We start from the raw sequence: 27,747 nt of genomic DNA, 5'->3' as shown, positions 1-27,747 counted from the left end.
ATGAATTAAAAGGGTGAAATTGCAAGTTACTCTAAACGAACAAAGCCATTTTTTTTTCCTTTAAGACAGTATCCTAACTTGTGTGTGTGTGTGTGTGTGTGTCAGTCACGGGCCGGCAGATTTCAGCTGTGGAATTAGCACGTGTGGCACTAGTGAGTCGAGAATGCTAAGCCAGCCTTCTTTCTCATGTTGTCCCATAGAATATTAAGGCGAATAGTTTCATCGTATCAGATCGTACCACGCCCAACTATGCTCGGGCATTCAGTCCGTCAAAAGAGACGAGCAAAATATTTTAGGTATCATAACTGGTTTTGGCTTCCCATAGCCTCATCGGGAGAGTAGCATCAACTCCCCGACCGGTTTGTCCATGGGAGGTTAGTGCCGTCTTCAGAGCTCCTAAGGATATATTCATTCTAACCCAAAACTCATAGTATCAACCACCTTGCTGCCACTCCCACGATCAGTTGTATTTTCCTATTTGCATCGCTCACTCACCATGACGACACTATTAAGCTTCACTCACAAGGGTATATGAGTAAGGAGGGATCCCATCCGTTGGGTCATGGAACTTATGATCCCTGACATGCGCATACTCAAGAGTTTCTAACTAGTTTAGATGCACCTCAGAAAGGTCCATATTGTCAAAAAAGAAAATCCCACCCTCAACCTCACAAGTCGTAGCTCCCTCTAAAATAAGCTGCGGTTAGCCTATGCAAATCAGTAATTAGTCACTAATCCCATCCATTAGTACCTCGTAGCCTTACAGGTGAAGTGATCCTTGGTATCTTCACAGCCCAAGACAGAAAAGAAAAGAGAAAAAGAGAAGCAACGTGGGAAAAGGTAAGCTGTTCACCTGTGCGCAACGTGAACCATCCTGAGCCCAAGAAAAGCACGTCGTTGAGATCTGAAGCAAGAGGGCAGTTCAGTCATCAAAATCTGTCACAAGCCACGAAAACCCCTTTTACACTTTTCGACAAAAGTGGCGACAAAGGACAGCAAAATCTGGAGATTCATGCTTCTTTTTTTTACTCGAAACCCAATGAAGAGCTGAATCATTACCACATTTTCACGGAGCAAAATCATTTGGGTGGTAATATAATTATGTGAATTTTGGATTTTTTTTTTTGAATTACTTAGTAATCTTGGGTCGATTAAAGCTGAATCATTACCACAAAATTGCTTTTAGTCAAATATATATATGTATATATTCTATAGCTAACTGTATAGAAACTCGTGTGTTTTTTTTTTAATCAAAACATCCATCTTTTCTATGAATTTTTCAAATATGATTCAGTTGATTTAATAGGTTTTTTTTATTAATTATAAGCTATACAAGCGATTGCTTTCAAAAAAAATTTTAAGTAATTTATTTTTCACGAAACAAAGAAACCTAAGCCTAACTTGAATTCCACAATTTACCTCCATTAATTACTTGCCAAAAAGTCCAACTGCCAAAAAAAAAAAGGCAAAGAAAATCTGAACATTTTCAAAGCCTTTCTTCCTGCTTGCCATGGACTTTTATGACACCTTGCCACTCTTTGCCTGTCTCTCTCTCTCTCTCTCTCTCTCTCTCTCTCTCTCAATGGACGGTACCCACTACCCAATCCCGAATATTGAAATATAATGCAAAAGCGACCCATCGATGAGAGAAACAGAAAAATTGTTCCAGTGAGAGAGAGAGAGAGAGAGAGAGAGAGAGAGAGAGAGAGAGAGAAAATGGGGTGAGATAGAGTTGTAGCGGCTGGAAGTCTACTATCACAGCTGCTGAATCCAGTGATAAGTCCATCCCCTGATCATACATTTTCACTCTTTCGGTTTGTGCTTGATCTGGGAGCTTCCAGCTCGTCAGGAAAATCTCTTTCTCGGTGATTGTAATGCTTCCTGATCGGCAAGTTAAAGTCGGTTCATTTGGTGAGTTCTTGATCTTATCTGGACGAAGCCAAAGAGAAAGAAAGATGTGTTGGGTTTAGGTGGAAAGTTTGCTTTTGGGCTCAATTCTCTCTTCCTTGACTTGGGTTTGGCTTGCTGATCGTATAAGAAATGAGCTGTTCTGGACCTGGTAGCTTTTGATCTTCTGGGCTGTGAAAACTTATGGTAATATAGTTCTTGTTTGTGCTCTGGCTCACTTGGAGCAAAATTCAAAGCTTTATGTTTCTTTTATTTTACTTGGTCAATTCTATTGCTTGATGTTTGGAGTGAACTCCTGCTGCTGCATCATGGAGCATTCTCGGTTTATTTTCTCATTGTGAATTTCTTTCCTTATGTGACTACTGATTGATCTATGTGCATAAAGTTTAGAACTTCTTTTTAGATTAGTCAAAAATGTTTTTGTTTTGGACAAATCAATCTATTCATTAAACTTTTCACCTACAGGGTTATTAACTTGAACTCTTTATTTTCTGGATTTGTGTTGGCTGCTTTAGGAACGTTTCGTTGTAGGAATTTGAGTATATCCTTGGTACTGACAAATTATGACCCTTCCCTCAGTCCCAGATTAAGCAACACCCAGTTTTGGATTGGGCATTGCCATTTCTCCTTCCTCTTCTTTGCATATTTGCTTTGATTTCTCTAGTGGTAGGAAGGAGTCTATAGTGAAACACGCAAATTGGTTTGGAAATCTCCAGTTTATCAGAAATCCTCAGTTTTTCCTTTTTGGTTGACAGTCAAAACTCCATACATCATCCCTGTTATGCTCACATTTGCTTACCTCTTATGTTTCAGTTCACAGAGAGAGACTCATCTGAAAAAAGCTGCTAAGTTGGAGACTCGGGTATTGTTACTCTGGCCTGGATCTACAACCTAGGCATTTGTCACTGGTCCAAGGACGGCTTTAGCTAAGTCGAAACCAGTTGCGGCGCTTATTTTTGCTGCAGTGATGGCGACTCTGTTACACTCCGAGTCAAGACGCTTGTATTCTTGGTGGTGGAGTAGCCACATTAGTCCAAAGAATTCAAAATGGCTTCAGGAAAATCTTACCGGTAATGTTCTCCTTTCATGGAAAGTCTTCCTAACTGCATTTTAAGAGGATCCTCTTCAAATGGCTTTTCAATCTACAAGGTGCTAGCTTGTTCTTGGGTCAATAATAATGAGTCATGGAAGCACCTTTTGCTGCTATGAATGTCTGGAAGAACCATTCTCAAAGGAAGAACAGTTCTTTTTTGAAAGCATCCCCGAATTGAGGAGCAGAAAAATGGGCTTATTATCCCTGCAAGAAGCTACAATTTGCAAACCCTAAGAGCTTCTCAATCATGTGCCCCTATAGAGAGTTGAAGATTTTGTATTTACTTGAGTCTTGCTTGTGAGCTGAGTTACTATGTTTACTACTTAAGTTGGGTATTTATTTTTCCCCGACAAAGAAGATTGTGAAATGATTTTGCTGAACTTATCACAATAGATTGTTCATTAATTTCGGATTCTAGAGTATATATTGGTTATAGGACATTGGATTGGAGGTCTTCTTCATACTTGATCTGCAGTACTAAAAATGTCAATTGTTTTTTTCTCAAATATTGTCGCATCCAAGTTTTACTGTTTTCGATGATCACTTCCAGCATACCCAACATAAATTACCAACCTTGCTATTACTATACCCTCAATGACAGAGCAGCTTAAAAATGCATTTCCTTGCATACATGTGCGACATGCAGATTTGACTACATTCACGACTGCACTTTAACTTTTCATTTTTTCTGCAACCAGATATGGATGCCAAAGTCAAAGCAATGATCAAACTCATCGAAGAAGATGCGGACTCTTTTGCGAGGAGGGCAGAAATGTACTACAAGAGACGCCCGGAGCTGATGAAGTTGGTCGAGGAGTTCTACCGCGCTTATCGTGCGCTAGCAGAGAGGTACAACCATGCCACAGTGGAGCTTCGCCATGCTCATCGAACTATGGCAGAAGCATTTCCCGATCAAGTATATGATGTACTAGCCGAAGATTCAGCCTCCACTTCATCAGGAGGTGAGGTTGATCCTCATACACCAGAAATTTCTCACCCTCGCCGTGCATCGTTTGATGTGCATGATGCAAATAGAGATGCTTCATCTCTCTCTTCAAACAATGCATCTGGCGTAAAAGGACATGGAGGATATTCAGAAAGCTCTGGTTCCACCTCTTGTATAAGTAAGAAAGGTCTGAAACAGGTGCACGAGATATTTGAGTCAGATGAAGTGACTTCTCAATATAGGGCTGCTGATGGAATAACCAGCAAAGGATTGAAGCTTCCTGAAATTTTGCAAAATGGGTTGTCACAGTTATCTAGCGAGAATCAAAATCTCAAAATTCAGGTCGCTTCAGAGTCCGAACGTGCAAGCAGGGCAGAAATTGAGGTTCAAACCTTGAAGAAGATCTTGGCTGAGATCCAAGTTGAAAAAGATTCTATGCTCTCACAATACCAGCAAATTCTGGAACAGATATCTAAACTGAAGAGAGATCTAGACCATGCACAGGAGAATGCGAGGGGTCTCGACGATCGAGCGAGCAAAGCAGATATTGAGATAAAAATTTTGAAGGAAGCGCTTGAGAAACTTGAAGCTGAAAGGGATGCTAGCCTTGCTCAGTACAATCAGAGTCTAAGAAAGATATCCAGCCTTGAGATGCAGCTCTCTCGAGTTGAAGAGGATGCGAAATGTCTTAGTGAACGGGCTATTGCTGCAGAAACTGAAACACAGAATCTCAAGCATGAACTTTCCAGACTAGAGGCTGAAAAAGAAGCTGGTCTACTTCAGTATCGACACTGCCTGGAGACAATATCTGTTCTAGAAAGTAAAATTTCGCTCGCAGAGATGGATGCTGGAAAGCTATCTGAGCAAGCTGCGAAGGCAGAAGCAGAAATTCAAAAGCTGGAGCAGGCTCTTGTTAAATCAAATGAAGAGAAAGAAGCAGTCGCATTCCTGTACAAGCAGTGTCTCGAGACTTTGTCTAAGATGGAAGGTGAGCTTTCTCGAGCTCAAGATGATACCGGAAGGCTAAATTGTGAAGTTGCAATAGGTGCCGAGAAGTTGAAGAATGCTGAAGAGCAGCGTCTTTTATTGGAGAAGTCAAACCAGTCTCTGCAGTCCAATGCAGAGATCCTGTCACAGAAGATTACAATGAAGGACCAAGAACTTTCTAGGAAGCATGAAGAGTTGCGGAAGCTTCAACAACAAATGCAAGATGATCGCCTTCAATTTGTCCACATTCAAGCGAGTATGGAGACTTTACAGAAGGTGCACTATGAGTCGCAGCAAGAGCAGAGAGATCTGGCTTTGGAAATTAAAAGCGGGCTTCAAATGTTGAAGGATTTGGAGTCTTGCAAACATGGTTTGGAAGGAGAGATCACAAAGGTCAAGGAAGAAAACCGGAGCCTCACTGAACTCAACACATCCTCCGTCATCTCAGAGAAGAATTTGAAGAATGAACTATATAGCTTGAAGGGGATGAAAGAGAAGCTTGAGCAGGATTTTGCAACACAATTAGCACAAAGTACTGCGCTCCAGCAAGAGATTTTTCAACTGCGAGAAGAAATTGAGGGCTTGAATGGGTGCTATAAAGCACTTCTCTCCCAAGTGGAGTTGGCAGGTCTCGACCCTCTATGTTTCGGACAAACAGTGAAGGAGTTGCAAAGCAAGAACTCTGAGTTGAAAGAGATCGAAAAAAGGGATAGAGATGAGAGAGAAGTTCTTTATGAAAAGTTAAAGAACATGGACACAATCTCAGAGAAGAATGCGATGCTTGAAAGTTCCTTGTCTCAGTTAAACAGCGTGTTAGAAGAATCCAAAGAGAAGAACAAGATGTTGCAGGAAAATTGCCAATCATTGCAGGGAGAAAAATGCAGTCTTGTTACTGATAAAGCTGCTTTGCTTTCTCAGCTACAGATTATCACTGAAAACATGCAGAAGCTTTTGGAGAAAAACTCATCCTTGGAGGGTTTGATATCTGCTGCAAGATCTGAGGCTGAGAGCTTGAGAGAAAAATCGAAGAGGTTAGACGAATTCTGCCAGTTGCTCATTAATGAGAAATCCAGCCTCGTGAGTGAAAGAAGCAACCTTGCCTTGCACTTGGATAATGTAGAGCAGAGACTCGGAAGTCTCGAAAGGAGGTTTGCCAACTTGGAAGAAAAATGTGATAGACTGGAGAAGGAGAAAGAGACTACTCTTTGTCAAGTCGAAGAATTAAAGGGCTACCTTGGCATAGAGAAACAAGAACGTTCAACTTACTTGCAATCCAGTGAGGCACGTTTGGCAGGTTTGGAAAACCATGTACGGTTTTTGCAAGAAGAAATTCAACTGAGGAAGAAGGAGTTTGAGGAAGAAGTGGAGAAAGCCGTAAATGCACAAGTTGAGACATTTATCTTGCAGAAGTTTGTAGAAGATCTGGAAGCAAAGAATTTATCCCTCTTGTTAGAATGTCAGAAGCACGTTGAAGCCTCGAAATTATCCAATAAGTTGATTACTGAACTCGAGAGCGAAAATCTCGAGCAGCAGGTAGAAGGGGAAATGCTGGCAGATGAAATTGGAAGACTGAAGACAGAAATTTGTCAGGTGTTCAGGGCTCTTCAAATTGATGCAGAACTAGGGCGTGAAGGTGTGATTGGGAAACAGCAAGTACCTTCCCAACTTGACCGACTGCCTTTTGTGAATATCTTGGACAGAGTAGGGCAGTTAAAGAAATCGCTGACAAGGAGCAGGGATGAAGAGCAAAAGTTGCTGGTTGAGAACACTGTGCTGATAGGTTTTCTTGGAGGACTCAGATTAGAGTGTAACGAGCTCGAGTCAAGAAAAGACTTCCTTGAGCAGGAGCTTAGAATCATGACCGAGCAATGTATGATGCTGGAAAAAGATAAGCATGAGCTTCTAGAGATGAAAAACCTCTTGAAATCAGATCTAGGCAAGGCAGAGCAACAGCAGGAGGCTCTAGAGACTGATACAAAAGTGATGAGTGAGAAATTGGTTGACATGCAGATGGCTTACCACCTTTTGCAGGAAGATAACTTCAACAGACTAGTTGAAAACCAAGGTTTGCTGGAGAAGATTACAGATTCGGAAGAACAGAAGCGTGCCCTTGAAGAGGAAAACTCTGCGATAATCCAAGAACTGAATTCTCTTGGTAACGTCTCACTAGTTTTCCAGAGCTTTGGAAAGGAGAAAGCTGAAGAACTAAAAGCTCTTGTTGCTGATCTTTGTGGCCTCCAAGTGATTAACAGCGATCTAAGGGAGGAGATTGAAATGCTGACGAAGAAACTAGAGACAGAAAGGGCAGAAAAGTCACTCCTGGTTGACTCGATCGAGAAGTTGGACAGAGAGTTCAATGAAGTGAGAGACTTCAACGATCAACTAAACCACCAAATTTTGATTGGCAACGATTTTCTGAGAGAGAAGGCAAAGGAACTTTCGGAAGTAGACCAAAAACTGGAGCTTTCGCATTTCTCGGCCATTGAATTGTTGAGAACTGTCGAGGAACTAAAAAGGGACCACGAAGAGTCGAGACTGGATAGAGAAAATGTAGAAAAGCAGATTGAGGAGTTATCTGAAATAAGGAAAAGACAGGAGGAACAAATTGAAAGTCTTTTGGAAGTAAAACAGAATCTCGAGCTCAAAGTGAACACATTACAGAATGAAATCGAGAAACGCAGGATTCGAGAAGAGAATTTGAGTTCGGAGCTGCAAGAGAGGAGCAATGAGTTTGAACTTTGGGAGGCTGAGGCTGCAACTTTTTACTTTGATCTCCAAATTTCTTCCGTTCGAGAAGTTCTACTTGAAAATAAGGTTCAGGAGCTAAGTGAAGTCTGTCAAAGCTTGAGGGATGAAAGTGCTACGAAGAATGGGGATATTGAACAGATGAAAGAAAAACTTGGGTTCTTAGAGAGTGAAATTAGTGGACTAAAGAGTGAGCTATCTGCCTATGTTCCAATCCTATCAACTCTTAGAGATGGGATGACATCTCTCAATCCACAATCCAATTACTGGAAGCACAAGGTACTGTTCATCATCGAGAATAAGTTTGCATTTCAAAACATGCTGAGTAGATAAACCGAAAAGTAATGACTAAATGAGAAAGTCTCTTCTTTTGGTGCTACAATCAAATATTGAATTATATGAAAAATCAGAGAGTGAAGGTAAAAAGTGAAGACATGCAACTCATTGACTTTTTCCATGCCTTTTAGCTGCATCATATAGTATAGTGCCGTTTGAGCAATGAGCTAGTTCAGCTGAAGATGATAACTTGTTCTGTTATAATTCTCTCCAGGGTGCGAAAAAGGCATATCAATCTCATGAAAATGGACATGCCAAATTCCTGGAAGAACAAAGCTTTACAGTACCAGCAGTCTCAGATTTGCAGAAGATGCAAGAAAGGATTGAAGCTGTTGAAAAGGCTGTCAGGGAAGAAATGGGAAGGGTCGGGATGGAGAAAAGCGAAGATGCGCTTATGATTCTCCAAAGCGACTCGCTAGGGAGAAAGGATTTCCACAAAGAGGAAATAGTACTTGTAAATGTTCTCAGCAATGACCAGAAGCCAACCAAGTCCAAGTACGAAAGTCCTCCTCAGACAGGGCAATTGATGAAAGATATTCCGCTGGATCATGCTTCAGATTCTTTGTTTAATGAAATAACCAGTAGAGAGGAAGAAAGGACAGAAAATCAGATGCTTGAAGATGCATGGAAGAAGAGTCTAAACCCTTCGTCAGAACTAGAGATTGAGAAAGAATTGGGCATTGACGAGGTCTCGACCAGTAGAGAACTTGGTAAAGAGAGAAGCAAGAGAAAGATCTTGGACAGACTCGCTTCTGATGCTCAGAAGTTGACCGGTCTCCAGGCGAGTGTGCAGGACATGAGAAGGAAAGCGGAACTGAAGAAGAGGAGCAAGAGGTCACTCAAGGTCAAGTACGAGTCAGTGAAGAGGCAGCTAGAAGAAGCAGAGGAGGCAGTCATGCATCTGATGGTCATGAACGATCATCTGGCGGAAGATATCGACGTGAACTTATCCTCATTGGGTCAGAAGGATGAAGTCGAGATGGAGGACATTGAGAGCGTCCGGGAGCAGAAAGTGAGGGAACAGGCGAGGAAAGAGAGTGAGAAGATCGGGCGCTTGCAGTTCGAGGTGCAGAATATCAACTACGTCTTGCTGAAGATGGAGGACGAGAAAAATGGCAAAGGGAAGAGCAGGTTCTCCAGGAGCAGGACGGGCATCATCCTGAGGGACTTCATTTACAGCGGATCGAGGAACGGGGAAAGGCGAAAGAAGAAGGCCTGCTTTTGTGGCTGCGGGAAGCCTAACGCTAATGAGTGATCGGGGCAAGCGAGTTGCTGATGTAAGAGCAGCAAGAGTGCCTGCTTTTATGGGCTGCATTTTGCCTTCCCTTCTCATATACTAGTAGTATGTTCTTATTAGGAATGAAACAGTTGGTCCTTTGTGTTCACTGGGACCAGAATAATTAGGGGCGATGGGCGCCTCCAGGAGAAAGTTGTGTTTGCTATTCTGTCTAGTCATAATGTACATCCTTGCATTAGACCATTTGCTTGTAGATGGTGATCAGCAGATCTTAACGGCATTTACCCAGGAAGATTCTCTCAGCTCAAGCTACTCGATTAGCAGTGTCCTTTCTGTTTTCTCGCTTTTGCGTTGTGATGAAGAATTTGTGATATCTCGAATCGACGTATTTTGCTTTAAGCTCATAACTAAGGCCAGAAGATGGTCATTGTGAATATCTGGAATCGACAAACACCTTAAAGTTGTAAGAAATTTCAAGATACTCGTGGCATTTCTCCCTATCAATGCGAGAACCGTTTTGTAGTATTTCGCAGAACAAAGAATTGCCATGAACTAGACAGATTCACCCTAAACAAAAACGAACCACAATGAGGGACGCCGACAATGAGGGACACTTGATCATCCAACCAAGAATGCTTAACATCCTTGAACAAATGCCCGAAGCACCAACATGAGCTTGTCCGCCGTAACCAAGTTCCCTACATATTCAGATGGCTGACAGGACCACTAGATTTCTATTAGTTTTGGGAAATAACAAAGGGAACAAGGGACTAGTTAAGAGATCACAAATTAGTCGATATATGGATGCTGGGTTGCAAACAATTTAAACCAAATTTCTGCCAAATGTCTGACAGGACCCATGATAATGTCCCATGAAAAAGGTTCACAAAATTTGGAACATCAGAGACTCAGTAGATAGGAATAAACAACCAATTACCCATAATTTAGATGGCTGTCAACATAAATCTAAGGGTGTCTACAAAATTAAAGAACTAAATTGTCTTCTCTCCCTTGATGAAACGGTCATAAGGTGCTCGAAAGAAAATTTTCCGCGGGTTCACAAATAAAACCTCCCTGGAAATGATCAAGGTAACTCTCACAAAAGGACACATTCTCAGCATCTCTGTCACTCTACATTCAAGCTCCAATAACTTCGGTAGGCACTTCTGCCATAGTTTCATCAGCTGGCCTGTCCAGCTTCACACCAACATCTTCCGAATAATCTCCATGGACCTATAGAAAGAGCAACAGAATGGCCATTAGCATGACTCCGGGATTATGGAAGATGTTGGGCCAAGCAAAGATCCTTTAAGAAAACCAAGCTGCAAAATCATCTCTGTTCTAGTTGGCACGGGTAAATTATCACCAATTTTACTCTTACTTCAGAGAAAGATCCAGATTCCCAAATTCTTTAATGGAATAACTTTTAAGTGCAGCACATACTAAAGATGGCAAAAGTAAAAAGATTTGTCTGCCATTCGAGATTCATGCATACTTCAACATTTAACATTTTTTATAGGTGCTCCAACAAGGAACATACCTCCATCAACTTCCCAAGGTCAAACTTAGGAGCTTTCAAGATCTTCACTTTCCGGATGAACACGTTCTGTAGGGGATAGATGCTTGATGTTGCCTTCTCAATCTCCTTTCCAATTGATTCTGGAATGAACTTGCGGACCAACTCTTTCAAATCGCAAGATGTTGCCTGGTTTACCATAATTTCCCTCATCTTCCTACGTATCTGAAAAGGAGAAACAAATTAAAAGTCACTGCTTAGTTAATCATATGTGAATGATGCAAGAACTTGAGGACTAAAATCACTGTTGCCAACTTGAAGATATACTATCTACGGGAAGACATAGACAGATCACCCATGTTGTAATTCTTCAAAATTTTAACAAGAACATAATATGATCCCAAGTTATAAAATGATGTCGAAGAATTCATGACGAATCCCAAAGCCGCATGAATTACAACTCTAGCTATGCTAGTCAGTTATAGCTCAATACTAGAAAATAACCTGTCTAATCTGGCTAGACTGAGCATAGCAGGTCCTCTTGACTTGGTTGGGACGTCTCTTAGTGAAGCCAATACAGAACATCCTCAATGTGTAATTATCTGTCGTCTTGACATCAACATGGGCTTCAATCAAAGTTTGCCATTTCTTCACCAAGGACCTCAGCTTGTCAGTTGTAAAGTCCATGCCCTAATTTATCATACGAGATAGTGAGTCAACAGAGAGTCAACATGCAAATGAACAAGGACAGAATTGAGCGACTGTAAATGTGAACATTACCCAGAAATTAGTCAGGACATTTCTACCCTGGACATCTTCAGATCTCAAACGGATCTTCCTGTACGCATGGTCCTCATCACCTTGAAGGTCAGCAAGTGATATCTCAAACACTCGATGCTTGAGACCTTCTGAAGCAATCTGCAGAATAGGCCCCGTAAGTCTTACATGTAGATCCCATTTCTTTAACTCAATATGGACATACATAGGTATACAAATCCATAAAAGGCATTTACAAGGATACAGAGTGAATGGGGCAATAATAAGAAAACAATGTCACTTAACCTACACCTATGTGCACATCCCTAATTAACAAGAACTTTTTACTCAAACAGCCAGGTCCACAGCTTCTGTAAATGTTGACTGCAAATCCAAATCTATAAGGCTCATTGGTCTCACAGGATATCATGCATGATGCATGTATGTTCTTGTGCTATACCATTTGACATCAATTTATCAATCATGGAAGCTCCACAGAGATTTCCAAAAGCACTCTAGATTGTTTTCATATTTTGGGTTAGGTATAACAGGGTCGGATGATAGATATCGAAACTAAGACCTCTTCCATTTTGGTAAGGATAGAATATCACTTGATCAAGCTCTTGACAAGTGCTGAACGAAACAGCAAGAAAAAACTTTGATGCTTCCAAGGGAAGTCAGTCAAGGAAATATAACCTACACCCAAGTTCCCTGCTCATGGAGAAAAACACTTCACAGGAACAAACTTCAAATGAGAATACAAACATCTAATGCATAAATTTACAGACCCAACAAATTCCCAGTCCACATCCAGAGCAGATTTTTTTCCCGAAAAAGTCCAATCCATTTATAAGGTGTCCCTTACACCAATTTTTTTTTTTTATATCAAGAGAATATAATCGGTTCATCGCCTGCTTATCAAAAGGTACCAAATGAAAACAAAGGAAGAAAACGGATCAACTTTTCTTACGTTATTCTCACAATGTCTACACGAGAAAAATCTCGTGGCATTGAGCCAAACTTCACCATTTACAATAATCTTCAAATGATTTTCAGACGCAAAAACGAGGACTCAGCCAAGCATTCCAGAACACCAAGACGAGACGTCCAACAGCCGACAAATTTACGACAAGGCACAATAAAAATCGTACCTTTGTACCCTGAGTACGAGAAACGAGCGTTTTGCCCACATTCTTGACGGTGAACACAGAGGGCGCCTTAATATCGTACCAATCCTTCTTCGCGAATGGATCAACTCTATAACCGCCAGACCAAACGAGAAAAGATCAAACAACAGCAGAATCAGCAGCTCAAAACAGGCAAAAGAATCGAATCAATTTCACACGCAGAGACAAAGCCGAGGCGGGATTAAGCACTCACGCCTTCTTCTTCCCGCCCTTCTTCCCTTTGGAGATCCTCTTGTTCTTCCTGCACCGAACAGATAGAAAGGGGACAACATTAGCCCATTTTCACCGAGAAAATGAACAGAGTAAGGCACGAACAACGAGAGCGAGCTGGGAAAGCGAGAGGAGAGGAGCACCCGACGGCCATGGCTGGAGAAGATAGGTTTCCTGTGCTCCAGAGAGACGGCGCGGAAAATTGAAAATCCTTTAGACCTCGAAACCCTAATTTTGCCAACTTATAAGTGGCTAGTAGCTATACTCTAGCGTCATGGACCAAAATTTCTAAGCCCAATAAATTAACGAAATGGCCCAACGGCCCAAAGGCCCAGACTGAAGCTTGAAACTTCTGGAGGCCCATTATTTTAGATATTTCCAACGGCAACAAAGAAAATGTACACATTTAGACATTTATAGGAATCATATCTAGATGTTTCTAGGGCATGGATATTCATGATGGTAATATGGGCAATGTATTCTAGGTATTTCTTAAGATTAGATCTCCACCGCTAAATTAATTGGATCAATAGCTGTAATTAGAGGGACTTGAATATAAATAAGTTTTCCCTCCCCTTTTGGGGATTCCAAGAAAGTTGAGCAATATAAAGTTCAAAGACCACGTTACATATAAGAATAAAGTTCAAGAATCACATTGAAAGCTCAAGGGGCACATTGCATATTAGCCCAAAAGTTTATTGACCATTTCTATCATTATCTATTTTCTTTATGAGAATTATATTATTAAGAGAGCCTAACATATGTATCTTGGGTGGTGAGTGGGCTCGATTACGACTAGCGGATCCTGGATCATAAAAAAAAAAAAAAAAAAAAACATATGCATCAAACCAGATCTTGATCATCATGTCCAACAGAATCCACGTAGAATTGACCAATCTCAACGGTGCACATTTAGTTTAGTACATATATTAGACTTGCGTAACATGTTCTCTTCCTTCCTTAAGGAAAGGGATTTTTCTTTTTGCTCTTTTGGATTACTATTTGCTCCACAAAGTTCCTTTACGCAACAAAAGGACGGACTTCTGCAGTATTATGTCTGAATCTTTCTTTCTTTTTGGTCAAAATGTCTGAATCTTAATTGTGTTCATTTCTGCAACTTTTGCTAAGTTGAATGGACTTTGACTTCACTTGTTCAATCTATCAATAAATATATAGAAAACAGTTGCATTTCGCCGTCCCTCAGCAAGTTTGAAGACAAACACAAGGACATCTATCATAGGTTTTTTGAAGAACATGTAAAAGCGTGCATATGACTTCTAACAATTAGGCTGTATTTACTCGTTCGAATTTCTAGTCATGATAAGAAATCCTGGGATTTTGTCATATCTTATCTACTATTTGATGAGCTACGAATTTAAAGTTAGATATATTTATATCCTATCATACCCATTAAAGATAAGTTCACCTGGAGTGTCATTTCGTATGACGTTCACTTGACCGTCATAATTTTTTTTCGCTCAATTAAGTGCCACATCGGAGTAAAATCGATCACTTTAGTGCTATTTTCAGAAATCATCATGTGTGGATTTATTACTATTATTTTGTTTATTTTTCAGTCACACATGGATATTTTTAATATTTATTTATTTATTTCAAATTTTTTCTTTTATTTTTTTCTTTTTTCTTTGCATTTTTCCCCTTGCCCGACGAGGGTACCACGGCCCCGCCGGATCTACGCAAGGGCCGCCTAGCCCCTGGCTAGCGAGGACGCGAAGGCCCTTGCCCATAACCATCATGGCCTCGTCGGGGAGGGCCTTCACGACCTTGCCGGCCTTGGGTGAGGGTTTCGTGGCTGGCGTGGGTCGCTAATGACCCTTGCTCACCAAGGGCAAAAAATGAAAAAGAAAACAAAAGATCAATAATTAAAAGTTTCAAAATTTTTAAAAAATATATTTAAAAAATTTCAAAAAAATAAAAAAATAAATAAATAACATTGACTGGTAGTGCCACGTTAGATTTTCCGGCATCTACATAGGATTTTCAGCGAGGCAAATTGCTAATAGCACTTAACTAATCGATTTTTCAAATTTGTGACACTTAAGTAAGCGAAAAAAAGTTATGGCACTCAACCGAATGTCGTACAAAAATTACGGCATTCCAGGTAAACTTATCCCTATCCATTATTGGGTAGAAATTGGATATCAATATATAACAGCCCTACTTAATTCTTCAAATACCACAGCAATTAAGAATAATGCTCCAAACTTCACAAGAAATAGCACATTCATAAAACATATGATTCCAGGAAATAGCGAAAAGAGCATTGTTCGACATTGTTCATTTTCATAAAATAGCAAAGGCAACAAACCAATTACTTATAAACAAAATTAGGATAACTTTTCCCTTCTAACTCGCGCAAATATACTGTGACCCATTGCTCCAACTCTGCCTATAACACACTAAATACCATGAAAACTAAAAGCCAAGCTCCAAACTTCACAAAAAATAGTACATTCAGAAAAACATATCATTGGTCTTTCCCATGTATCATCTCTTGGAGAAGCTGTTCCACAATATCTTCATGTCTTCTTCTTGAAATCCAAGAAATCAATGAATGTTCTCGAGATCATCACAAATTTTCTACATAGCTTTATTCAATCCACACTATTTAGAGACATTTGAAGAAGCTCATCGTTGATTCTTCTTTTATCATTGTACAAACCTTTAGCATGCCTAATGCTGCTAGCAATCATCTCCATTCTCTTGTTAGCTTTTTCCAAGAAAGACCCAAAAGTACATGCATTCTCAACTAACTCAGCAACCCATTTTTTACTTGCTTTTGCCCTTTTTCTTCTTGAAGGATAGAAATTATTTTGTGTTCGAGAAGATGATAATGGCGGTAAGTTTTGACTTGCACAATTAGTTGTCTAATCATCACGATTCTCATGTTCTTCATGATCTATAGCCTCATGAGCTTCTAAAAGGTCTTCACTGAGATTTTACTTGGCACAGTCTCTTCCAAATGTGGTTGCTGCTTGATCATATTGAGGGAAGACTTGCCTTTCAAAGAAGAAGCATTTGGATAGGTCTGCTAAGAAGTATATCGTTTTGTTCAAAATGAAAAAAAGTAGTAAAGAAAAAATGGGAAGAAGTGACACAAACCTTGCATTATTTTTGTGAATTATGCTTCAAATGAAATCAACATAATGCTTCTCATGATCCCCCCCAAAGGCATTTTGATTCTTCAAGTCATATATCTAATGGTACAACTTTTTCAAGTTCTTCACCTTCGACTCCACGTGTGGATTACCCTTGATGCCTAAACTAGGAAGCTTTTCTTCAAACCACTTCTCTAACATAATCATGTAGCCGTTTTGAAGCCGTTATAAGCTTTCATTCCTCGCCAAACTAGTTCATCAAGACCATCTAGTAGTGCATTGTCTTCATCTATTGTCCATACATATTCGTCTCTCTCTGTTCCCCTTCCTTGAGTTCGACCAAAATCGGTACCTTCCATTCCTAAACATACACAAGCCTTGATGATTGTTATTTCAACAACGAATGAATATGTACAACAAGCATGAACACGATCCAAGAAATTTAAGTTAAATTCTATAAGCTATCAGTAAAAATATAGTGAATTAAGTCATTCCATTTAATCATCCAATGATTCCAATACATGAAAATGTTTCCTATTAATTTCAGGAATGAATATGACTTATGATTCATAAATTGATCAGAACGAATAATCATTTGCAATTGTGTAGGCGAACAGTACTATTTTTGTGATATGAGAAGATTAATGAGGTTGCCACTTTGAGAAGAAGCATTTTCAGTTGAGGCTTCTGTATGACAGTTTGCGTCTAGGCTGTAATGTCGCTTATTGCTTACAACACTCCTGTAGTGATCGCCCTGCACACAGCAATCAGATAGCATCAATGAGCATACAACCAATACAAACACTCAGAGATACTTCCATGACACAGAAAAGAGAGTCAAATCTCAGTATTAAGCATGTTCACGTCCACATTTGAATTCGTCGGTTCTAAAACAAATGATTGCACATACGACCTTACTTTGGCTGTAAGGAACAAGGATTCTTCCTCTTGCTTTTCCTCTGTGCATATGATTTTCGTCAAAAAAACAAAGAAGAAAGGTGATCCAGTTACTCAGCGAATCCGAGGCTAGGAATGACTATTAAAAAAAAAAGCAGCAAGCTCGAATGACGATGAAGAGGAGTCGCGTGTGTGAATAAAGGAGAAGGAAAATGAGAGCCTAAGTTTAGATAATCTTTTATATTATAAAAAGAAAAAATCATATCCGGCTCTATCCCACCCCTCCCCCTAGGATCTTCTTATTTGGGGTATATGCTCCTATATCCGATTTTATCCTATCATGGATAGCTACCAAATACAGAATATGATAAAACATATTATTGGTTTTTTTTTTTTTGTCAAGATAACATTCCATTTATTTCCGCAGGAATACAAGAGAGGTACAATGCAGTCCAACTGCAAACCAAGATAAATTTCAGAGAGCTTCAAAACAAAGCAAGCTCCGATAATAAGATGCATCATCATAACAAGATTAGAGGTGACACGTTCAAAAAGCATGATTAGTGGTTTCAAACATGTACTTTTGTTGGAATGATAAAGATGCTAGAATGTTAGAATAAAAAAAGGAAGATGTGCCACTAGATTAGATATGATGTTATAGTTGAAATCTAAGCTTCTTCTATTTTTAGGGATTTTTCGTATTTTTTTATTTTTTTAAAATTTTCCAAATTTTTTCATTTCATTTTTTATTTTTATTATCTTTTATGTATATATATATTTTTTGAAAATGAGACTTCGTTTTATTTTAAGTCGATGGAAAAGTGATGAGAAACCCGAAAGAGAAAAGTGAGAGATGTAAAACTTAATTTTGTTTTGTGATTCTCAAAAGTGATTGTTTTTTTCAGAATCAACTTTTTTTTTTTCTTGTTTTTGCTCCAAAATTGTTCTCGGGAATAGAATCAGAATCATTTACATTATCAAACATGATTCTCATCCTTTTTTGTTCCGAAAAATGAAAATAAGAGAACCAGAATCGTTGCTATGTAGACCCTTATCAGCCACGATGCTAAGCAGAGAAATAGCACAAAGTTCAACAAACTTATTTTACATGAATCGAGTCCAATGGAAGTGTGGTAAAGATGATGTAGCCATGCTAGTACAGTTTTCCAAAGAGCAAAAACAGCCAAGCACTATGTTAATTAAAAACAAAACCCATTGAGACAAGCAACCATGGTCGCCCTCTACGAAAAAAAGGGGAAGAAGAAAAAAAAAACTTCGAATTCTTAGTCATCAACGGATAAGCGGAAGCATTGACAATGGAGACGACCATAGGATTGTGTCTTGCTATGATACAATGTTTCGATGATGATTTTATATAAAAGGGCAAAAGAGGGAGGGAAAGAAGAGAACACCCAACGTTGATGATTGTAAATTGAAGAGGGTTCTTGCCGATGTAGATGTTGCATCCAAAGTCACATCATCACAATCCACCGGCCTTGTCCCTTTATGTCCGTGCCCCCTAACGTCCCACTGTCGACGGGTCTCTCTCTCTCGTCACCACCACTTTCGACTTCTCCTAAATGTCGCTTCTAGCTCCATTGTATACCCCGACGACCCCGGATTGGCCTTGATGTGAGGTCATCAAGGCTCGGAGCATGGATTTTGAGCAAGTTGAGAGAGGGAGAGAGAACGATAAACCCGTAAGGCCATGAGGACTGCCGAGTGGGAAGAGGGTCCAATTGGGGTCGCTCACAATTCCGTTGACCCCAGGCCGGCGACTCCTCCATCGCCCCTTTCTCTCTCAATCGGTTCGTCTCTTTCGAAAGAGAAGGTCTGTTTTTCCGATGTCTATTGAGGCTAACGCGGCATCACCATAGACGAGACATTGACTTCACATGTTTGTCTCCATCGCATGTTTTGCCACATAAAGGGAGACATCAATTATTCATCGAAACATTAGGTGGATAAAGACCAATGCGCATCGATTGGAAGTCGAGGGAAGTTCCACGCATTTGATGAATTGAATTGAAGTTTAGGGAGTGTTTGTTCGAATGAAAGTATTTTTCAGCAATTAATCTTTTAGACTTTTGTCCGTTTGGTTCGTCGAAAATGACTTAGTCAACGGAAAATATTTTCCGGTCAATGAAAATTCATGCACAAAATTAGAAAATGAGTTTCTAAATCTTTCGATCAAAAAATAAAGTTTCTAAATTTAAAGAAGTAAAAACACTTTCCAAATTGCTCCTCTTTAATTTTTTAATTTTTCAACTTTTAATATTTTGATATTTTGTATTTAAATTTAAATTTAATTACTTACATTCTATTTTATCTTTTATTTTTCTTTTCCCTCCACCGGTCATTGGGCCTTGGCAACGCCCGGCAAGTCTCGAGCTTGCCCGAGGCCATGGGATCGGGGCTCGCGAGATCCAGGTGAGCCCGAGCTCTGCCGAGGCCAGCAAGTCTTGATCTCGCCAGTGACCACCACCATATTGTTGCCATGGAGGAAGTCACGCGAAGGAAGAAGGAAGAAGAAAAGAAAAAAATATGAAATATAATATATAAAAATAATTTAGAAACTTGAATTTTTTTGCCTAAAATAAAATCATGAGATTGAAATCATTTTTCAAATGAGATCTAATTTTTGGTACATATAACCAAATAAAGGAACATTAATTATTTTTCTGAAAAACGATTTCCTGGAAAGTATTTTCATTTAACATGAAAACTTCCTTGGATGGTGGAAAACTCCATGAAAAAGGGAAATCGTTTTCCATGAGAATGGTTTGTTTTCCTTTATTTTGTGATATGTGATACCAAAACATTTTCTGGCATTTGTATCTTATTTGAAAAATGATTTCAATCTTATGAATGCATTCGAGGCCAAAAAAAAAAATATCGAATTAATATATAATTTTCTATTATTTTCTTTTTCTTCTTCCTCCGATGATTGCCAGGCCTTAGTGATGCCAACTAGCCACACAAGGTCGAGCCTCATCGGGATCCGGCAAGCTTGAGCATGTCGAATATGGCGAGGCTTGACCTTAGGTGGTTGGTCGCCGACCGACGCCGAGGTGCTGTGATTGGAGGAGAAAGAAGAAAAGGGAAAAAAAAATAAAATACATAAAATATTAAAAAAATCATGATGAACAATTCGAGAAAGTGTTTTCACCTCTTTATATCTAGAAACTTAACTTCATAATTGTTATGCATGAATTTTTTTGTTAATCGAAAAGTATTTTCCATTGACTAAAATTTATTTTCGGCGAACCAAACGAATTGAAAGTAGAAGAACACTTTCACTCAAACAGAATCACCCTTGGTTACTTAAATTACCGTATTCCCCGTCGCCTGTTTAGCAAGCACGCACCTTCGTAATAATGGAAAAAGCTAAGGTCAGGCTTCGTTTGGATACGCGGAGGAAAGGAAGAGAATGAATTTCCCTAGAAAATTTCGAATTTTCCTCCCCACTTCTTCTCGCATAAAAAAAGAAAAGAAAATACCGCCACTAAAAACTTCAAATTATATCTATTGTGACACATTTATTTTGAACTTTTTTTTATGACATGAAAAATCCCGAACTATGCCCATTATAACACATTTATTTCGAACTATTTTTTATGATACTAAAAATTTCATATTTATATCCGTGTGACACATTTACCATTCGTTAAGATTCCGTCAATAAACGCTGTTAAAAATCTGGCATGGCGGTTGATGTGGCATCATTAATATGTTCTAAGAATAAATTGGGCTGAGGTGGCGCCTGTCATGTCAGAAAAAGATTAAAATGACAAACTAAAAAAGCAAAGGGAAAAAAAAAAAAAAACCAGAGGAGAGAGAAATTGCAGATGGTCCGAGGAGCCACCTTCGTTCCGACTTCGCCAGCTAGGGTCATCGACCACCGCGGGCAAGCGAAGCTCGATCCCAGATGGCATCGAGTTCGTCATCATGGCCGAGCGTGGCCAGATCTGCAACACGGTCGCGCTTGCCCAAATCGAGCAGATGACGAAGAAGCTTCGAGAACTATCAGAACTTCTCTCTGGCTTGCCTAGAATGTGGCCACAGGTTAAGAATCTCTAGGTGTGGCCTGAGAATGTTTGCTGGAGTTGAGAACTTCTATTTTTTCTCTTCTATGGTTGCTTACGTCTTCAAGTTATGGGTTGATTCCTGATTTGCAATTTGTCATATTTTGTGCGTATCCCTTGCAAGTTGGAACTCTACTCGTGGTGGTCGAGGGCCTTCATCTGCAAATCGGAACTTTGGTGGGGCCCTCCACTATCTGCAACTGCAACCCCTCTCTATCCTTCAGTTTGATTTTTTTTTTTTTTTGGTGGATTTCTTAGTTTTTTTTTTCTTTTTAATATAAATGCCACATAAGGTCAATTTATTCTTAGAGCATATTAATGATGCCAAATCAACTGCCATGCCAGATTTTTAACGTCATTTATTGATGGAATTTTAACGGAGAGTAAATGTATCACACGGATATAAGTTTGGAGTTTTTAGTATCATAAAAAAATAATTCAGGGTAAATGTGTCACAATGAGCATAATTCCGGATATTTCACGTCACCAAAAAAAGTTTAGGGTAAATGTGTCGCAATAAGCATAATTTGGAGTTTTTTGTAGTATTTTCCCTAAAAAAAAATTGACGAAATTAGGGGGGCACTTGCTTTCTTCCTCGTAGGACAGCTTACCCCAATAAGTCCTCGAGTCTATTAAATTCTTACTATATGCTCACCAACCAGGATTACAATATGTACCCGCAGGAATATAGTATGAATACTACTGATTGACCGTATGAACTGGAGAATATTTGCCTTTTATTGAATGGTAATTGGGGTTGGTGTGTGGAATGGCAAGAGGCGTTTGCATACAAGTCCTTCTCCAAGGGGGCAAATCAAATTCAAACAGGAGCAACCAGGCAATGGCACTTTTTATAATCTGGCTCTATTATTTGACCAAGAGAAGGAATTACAACAGCCTTTGTTCTTTTAGAAGAAACAAATTAGCACCAGCACATAACTTGTATTGTGGGAAACCATAAAACTTCCATGTTTTTTTTTTTTCCTCGTGCAAACAAAGGGGGTCCAACCTCAGACCCTCCTCTACAAGCAACACAATAGGTTAAGAAATTAAACCTAAAAAAAGGTAGTTATGACAAGTCTTTTTCTCTCTTTCTTTTTTTTTTTTCCGATAAATCTGTGTCCGGTGAGCAAGACTAATAGTGGAAGTCAGGAGGCAGCGGAGACGGAGAAGGAGCCGATGGCGACAGCGGCGACGGCGACGGTGTCGGGGTTTGGGGCCAGCAGCCATAGGCTCCACAGTCAACGGGGTGGGAATAGAAGGCCGCGCATTCTTCGTCTGACCTTTGGAGCGGCCTCTCAGGAATGCAATTCTTTCTATCATCCTCGCTTGGCAGCTTGAGACATTTCTCTGGCTCTCCGCAGAAGTAATTATCTGAATAAGTGAAGTTTTGCAGCTTAGGCAAAGAGCATATGCTCTCCGGGATTTCGCCGGATAGCTTGTTATGAGCCACATTCAATTGCTCCAAGCTCATCATTTGCCCGATCGTGTGTGGCAACTTCCCGACCAGGTCGTTGCCACTCACGTCGAAGACCGTGACGTTCTTCAGCGCCCCGATGTCCGGCGGCAAGCACCCAGTCAACCCCGAGTTCATGATGATGATCTCGTTGAGGGTCTTTGACATGTTTGAGATGCTCGAGGGGAGGCAGCTGTTGAGGTTGTTGTTCGCCAAGACGATGACGGAGACCGGTGAGTTGCCGATGTTTGGCGGCAGGCTGAAGCTGAAGTTGTTGTCGTTGATGAACAAGGCGTCCAGCTTCAAGTCGAAAACCCTGGCCGGCACCTTGCCATGGTACCCGTTGAAGCGTATGTCAAGGAACTTGAGGGAAGGGAGGTCGAAGACCACGGCGGGGAACTCGCCGGAGAGGAGGTTGTTGCTCACGTCGAGCTCGTAGAGGAGGCGGAGTCCGCGGAAGCTCTTGGGGAGAGACCCGTGGAAGCGGTTCGAGTTGATGTGGAACAGCGCGAGGTCGGCGAGGAGGCCAAGGTCCTCTGGGAGCGACCCGGAGATGTCGCCATGGTTGAGGTCGACGCCGGCCACCGTGGTGAGGTTGTGCGGGTCGCCGGGGGCCGCGGCGCAGTACACCCCAGTGTAGTTGCACACCTCGGGGCCGCACCAGTTCCCGGTGAAGTTCTTCGGGTCCGCGGTGATGGCGTGCTTCCAGGCTTGGAGGGCAATGTAAGCCTTGGCAAGCCTAGGATTAGGGAAGCTTGGAGGGAAACCGTATGGAGGGAGTTGGGCATGGGAACGAGTCACGGAGGAGAATGTGATGGAGAGGACGATCGCCAAGAGGGCCAGAGAGAGACGGTCACAAGGGTTTCTCTCCATTTTGGTTAGGGTGGTCAGGATCAAATTGGCATGAACATTTGACACTTGAAAGGCAGATGCTTGATTGGAGTCATTTGGAATTAGGGAGCGTGAGTTGGCATTTTATAGAATACGTGGGGGAGTGACACATCTTGGAAGAAGGTGAGATGGCGCAATTTTGAAATTATTTCATCGAATATTTAAACTTGCACCAAAACCCTTCACAGGAAAATTATTCAAAAAGTCTCAAATTTATTGCATGGTGGCCGATTCAATCCTAAACTTTTCAATAACTTGCTAATTTAGTTCTAAACCTTTTAATTATACCAATTTTTTCCCAGTCTAATAATTATTGTCAGTTTAGTCATAAACCTTTTTAATGATTTACCAAGTTACTCCTAAAACTTTTAACGAATTGCCCATTTAATCCTTCCGACCAATTACTCAAATAATATGTTTAGGACTAAAATGGCAAAACTTAAAAAATTGTAGGAATAAATTGACAAAATTTTGAAAAGTTTAAAACTAAATTGACACAACTGAAAGGTTTATAACTAAATTGGCAAATCGTCTAAATGTTTAGAACTAAATTAGCTCAAATGCGAAAAAAAATTGGCACATTTGAAAGGTTTAGAATTGGATTGGCCGCCGTACAATAGGTTTAGGGCTTTTTTGATAATTTCCCCATCCTGGACCCCATCTCCGTTGAAATCTTTTAAACACTATTTTGCATTTGGGAAAAATCTATAGAGTGAGGTCATGTGTGCTTATATATATGTGAATGTGTTGTTGGAGTACAGAGGGGTTTTACGCTGTGATTTTGACTACTCAATGAGTGAAGAAAGCGGGATGAAACTTCTGTTGCACTCCCTAATTAACTATTTACATATTTAATTTGATTGGTCCCCCTTCTTTAGTAATTTTTCGTGCAAATTGTTGAGGAGGCAAACCTAGGTGAAGTCAGGTAGTGTTGGTCGTCTTCAATTTTTATAAAGCGTTCCGACCAAACACGCGGTTCCTCACATTTTTTTGCCCCCCACTAAATTAACATATGTTACATCAAGAGTCGCCCTAAAGCTGGAGATAATTTTAGCAACGTTAGCCTATTTTTATGCTGTTTTTCTAAGGAGTTGGATCAATAGACCTCAACATTGGCTGCTCCAACATGGACAAATTTAAGACAAAATCGTGCTCATGTCAACAATAAGTTCGTACGTCATTATTAACGAGTTCCTTTCGAAAATATGATGAGAAGTGAAAGATTTGACGGGACCACAGCTAACTGTTCTAAAAACTTAAACTGTTAGATGAAAGCGTGGTTTAGTATTTAATTACTTTAATAAGAAAAAAGTGATATAAAACAGGTCGATTTGATCTGTTCCAAATAGAATCGGGCTTAGACTTTCTTAGGATGATTATGTTTTCTTGTTAATTAAATTCTGGTTGGTGATCCACAAGGCTTTTCAGGTTGGTCAAGGAAAATCATGGTGGTTGCAAGGTTTTAATAAGGAAATCACCCCCACAATCTCTAATTGCAAGGGACTGGCCATCTATCACATAATTTTAATTTAGCACTTCTATTTTATTTATGGAGAGGACACGTTCTGTTGCATTTAATAGGTAAAACGGCCCAACAATTTCATTAAACAAATGTCCTGCCCAGGTACTTAGGTTGCGGTTTGATGAAGATGTGCTTGTGAATGAAATTGGGCTTATGTTTTGTGTGCATTTTAATTCCCTCAATTAACCATGGCCAGTGCCGGTGAGGGACAACATAACCTTGACTCGTTCCTACAACATAAGAAGACAAAGGGAGGAAAACAAAAAAGAAGACCTGTGGAAATGGATAAAGTTCTGGAAGATTATCTTAGGGCATTTTCATTTAGGAGGAAGAAAGGTTATTTAAATTGAGATCAAATACCCTTCTCACATTTGACTTCGGTGCCACTTTTTAATTCTTCCCTTTAAGAAACACCACTTTCCATCGACAGGACAAAATCCCATGGCCGAAATGCTCAGATTTTCCCTCTCTTTAGGAAACACCACTCCAACTCACGATTCACCCCACACAAACCCTAGCATTCATTTCCAACTCTCCAAGCCACCGCATTTCTCTATGGCTCCCAGCTTCCTCCATCCACCGTGACCCGCCGCCGCTAGAGCGAAGTCGTCGCCATTGTAGGCAACCGTCTTTCTGCCCTCAACCTCTCATACAAAGTCAAGGTCAAGAGCTGTCATGGGTGACTTCAATCAAGGTCATCCATGGCGGTGACATGGCCCGCAACCTCAGTTTGAGGAACATGTAAATTAACCACTTCAGCGACTGACCCTAGAGTTGAGAGAGATTTTATGAAGAATGGTTGACATCCATCACTTAAGGGAAATGCCTTATAAGATGTGCGTGAAATAAATTCTAAGTAGGAAGTATGCTCTATTATTTATTTTATTTTATTTTGGTAAGAAAAGGGATTGAGGATGAAAATTACATTGTTACTATCCTAATAAAATATGATCGAATCTAATCCCCTAACAAAAAAGGAAGCAAACATTCACCCGCTTTGTTGGGTTGGATAACCTAATTTTCTGGCCAATCTGTACGTGCATTTCCCTCCCTAAAATTATGAAGAATCTTGACATGTTGAAAACAATTGAGCATACTTCCAATTTCATAAATAAGCGTGTCACCAAAATAAGGCGATGAAGTTGATTTCTATAGTAGAGAAATGGTTGCTTGCGAGTCCGACTCCATAATAATCATGAAAAGTAATGTAAAACCATTTTCAAGTAGACATAATCGTTGGGTGGGTACAAGTCAAGCTGGACTCCAAAATCAGGCCTAAGATTTTGCACAATCCCGCTATCGTAAAAGTTTTATATGCAAATGTTCGAGTGCGTGCCTGGCTTAATCCCGGTCCATCCGAGCCGAGCTTTCTCGCCAAATGCCCTTGCCTAAGCATGTCCGAATATGTCCTCACGCCCTTGTGGCTCTTGAGACGGGTGGGGTCGAGCTTGCGGACCGTCAAGCTCATGATCATGTGTATTGTCAATACAAATAGTAACTCAAAATGGTAAATAAAATTTGACCCCGAAAAAAAAATGGTAAATAAAAGATGCTGTTACCATGGAAACAACTTGACAACTCTAGTTTATAAGACGGGTAGTAGAGTATCCAAACGACAAAAGTGAAGTTTCAAGTTCGTAGAGCAACAAACCAAGGTATTGCTCGAGGTGGTCAAACCATTGGGACCTCACACTTGAATAGGTGAGTTTAATTTTCAATTCTTATCCGATGATAACCCTTGCCTTTGACCGAATCAGGAATACTATCTTATTTCAGTGCGGGAAAGCTATCCCAAATTGTTATTGCTCCACACCCAAAAAAAAAAGAAAAAATCTTCTGTATACCACACGGGAGAGCAGGTAGGACTTTTTGGAGGGGCCTTAGACTTATTAAACCTGCATTATCAATTTTAAAAAAATGCAGGCTTTTGCTTTACAAAAAACTAAAAATTAAACCAAAAAAGATATCCTTTGCTGAAAATTCTACTTCTCTTGGTTAGAATTAGAAAAAAAAAAAAAATTTACTGTGCGCATGCGAAAATGATGGAGCTGGGAAGAACGAAGAACCGAGTCAAGTACCCCTGAGTTTGGTAAGAGGAAAAAAAAATATTGCTCAAGTTAGAGAAAACAAGGGGAAAAAACTAAGAAAAAATCAAGTGGAGCGAGTAACCATTAGTCATAAATTAATTTTAAAGAAGATTGGTTATACATCGACGGAGGAAGAGGTGGAGTTTCCGTTGACTTGGAGCTCATGATCATTTCCCAAACATGGAACTTCCAGAAAGCAAAACCCTGTTGACTTGGGCAGATTAGGGTAGCTGAAGATGACGGTGCAAAGTTTATGAGAATCAACTATAGATGGTGATAAATAACTAGAAAAAAGATTAGGGTAGGATACTAAATTTCATATTTAAGATGACGCTATGGCCAGTTAAGAGAGCCATTTTGTTTAATGAAGTACAATTAAGCCCAAGGGTCATTTTGGAACACTTTTGTTTTTTCTTTGTTAAGATACATGTGCGAGTTGTATTAAGAAAGTCCTATATTGAAGAATTGATGTGGTATAAAACAGTTAATATATCCTAATTGACAAAAAATCATTGGTTTAAACTTTTAAGTAAAAGAAAGTCCAACTACATATGTTGACGGGTTCGGACTCGGACTCATTCTTGGCAATCTCTCCGGATGAAGGTATCGAAGTTTTGTTGGTACTTGTAACATTCTTGTTTTTGGCAAGTACCTAAAATTTTCGAACTAATAGATATTGGCATCTACAACTCCATGCAATTTGTGAAACCTTTTATTTTTCGAATTTTGTTCGGAAGCTCAAGAAAATCACTCGCCTAGATTCTATTTG

At 40.0% G+C, this 27,747-nt stretch overlaps 3 protein-coding genes across 5 annotated transcripts; 1 reads left to right on the top strand and 2 right to left on the bottom strand.

Moving 5' to 3' along the window:
- The first annotated feature begins 1,552 nt into the window (after positions 1–1,552).
- LOC115750267 (protein NETWORKED 1A) lies at positions 1,553–9,560 on the top strand. 3 transcript variants are annotated; one of them, XM_030687498.2, is made up of 4 exons: positions 1,553–1,911; positions 2,729–2,978; positions 3,700–7,958; positions 8,230–9,560. In XM_030687498.2, the coding sequence occupies exons 2-4, from the start codon at positions 2,876–2,878 to the stop codon at positions 9,268–9,270; spliced, it is 5,403 nt and encodes a 1,800-aa protein (XP_030543358.1). In that variant the 5' UTR covers positions 1,553–1,911; positions 2,729–2,875; the 3' UTR covers positions 9,271–9,560. The 3 variants fall into 3 exon arrangements, with proteins under 3 accessions (XP_030543358.1, XP_048129851.1, XP_030543359.1); XM_048273894.1 differs by having other exon boundaries at positions 2,722–2,978; XM_030687499.2 differs by lacking the exon at positions 1,553–1,911 and adding an exon at positions 1,930–2,094.
- Positions 9,561–10,172: 612 nt separating this feature from the next.
- Positions 10,173–13,138, bottom strand: LOC115750320 (40S ribosomal protein S3a-like). The gene is made up of 7 exons (XM_030687592.2): positions 13,065–13,138; positions 12,905–12,952; positions 12,676–12,781; positions 11,549–11,686; positions 11,273–11,458; positions 10,793–10,993; positions 10,173–10,485 (listed from the first exon to the last, which is right to left on the bottom strand). Exons 1-7 carry the CDS (start codon positions 13,073–13,075, stop codon positions 10,390–10,392), a joined length of 786 nt encoding a protein of 261 aa, XP_030543452.1. The 5' UTR covers positions 13,076–13,138; the 3' UTR covers positions 10,173–10,389.
- Positions 13,139–21,980: 8,842 nt separating this feature from the next.
- Positions 21,981–23,412, bottom strand: LOC115750345 (leucine-rich repeat extensin-like protein 6). The gene has a single exon (XM_048280465.1). The coding sequence runs from the start codon at positions 23,349–23,351 to the stop codon at positions 22,158–22,160; it is 1,194 nt and encodes a 397-aa protein (XP_048136422.1). The 5' UTR covers positions 23,352–23,412; the 3' UTR covers positions 21,981–22,157.
- Positions 23,413–27,747: the final 4,335 nt, after the last annotated feature.

Source organism: Rhodamnia argentea, chromosome 1, assembly GCF_020921035.1.
Source record: "Rhodamnia argentea isolate NSW1041297 chromosome 1, ASM2092103v1, whole genome shotgun sequence".
Classification (NCBI taxonomy): domain Eukaryota; kingdom Viridiplantae; phylum Streptophyta; class Magnoliopsida; order Myrtales; family Myrtaceae; genus Rhodamnia; species Rhodamnia argentea.
Note: the sequence above shows the minus strand (reverse complement) of the source record. Positions and strands in the feature narration are given on the sequence as shown.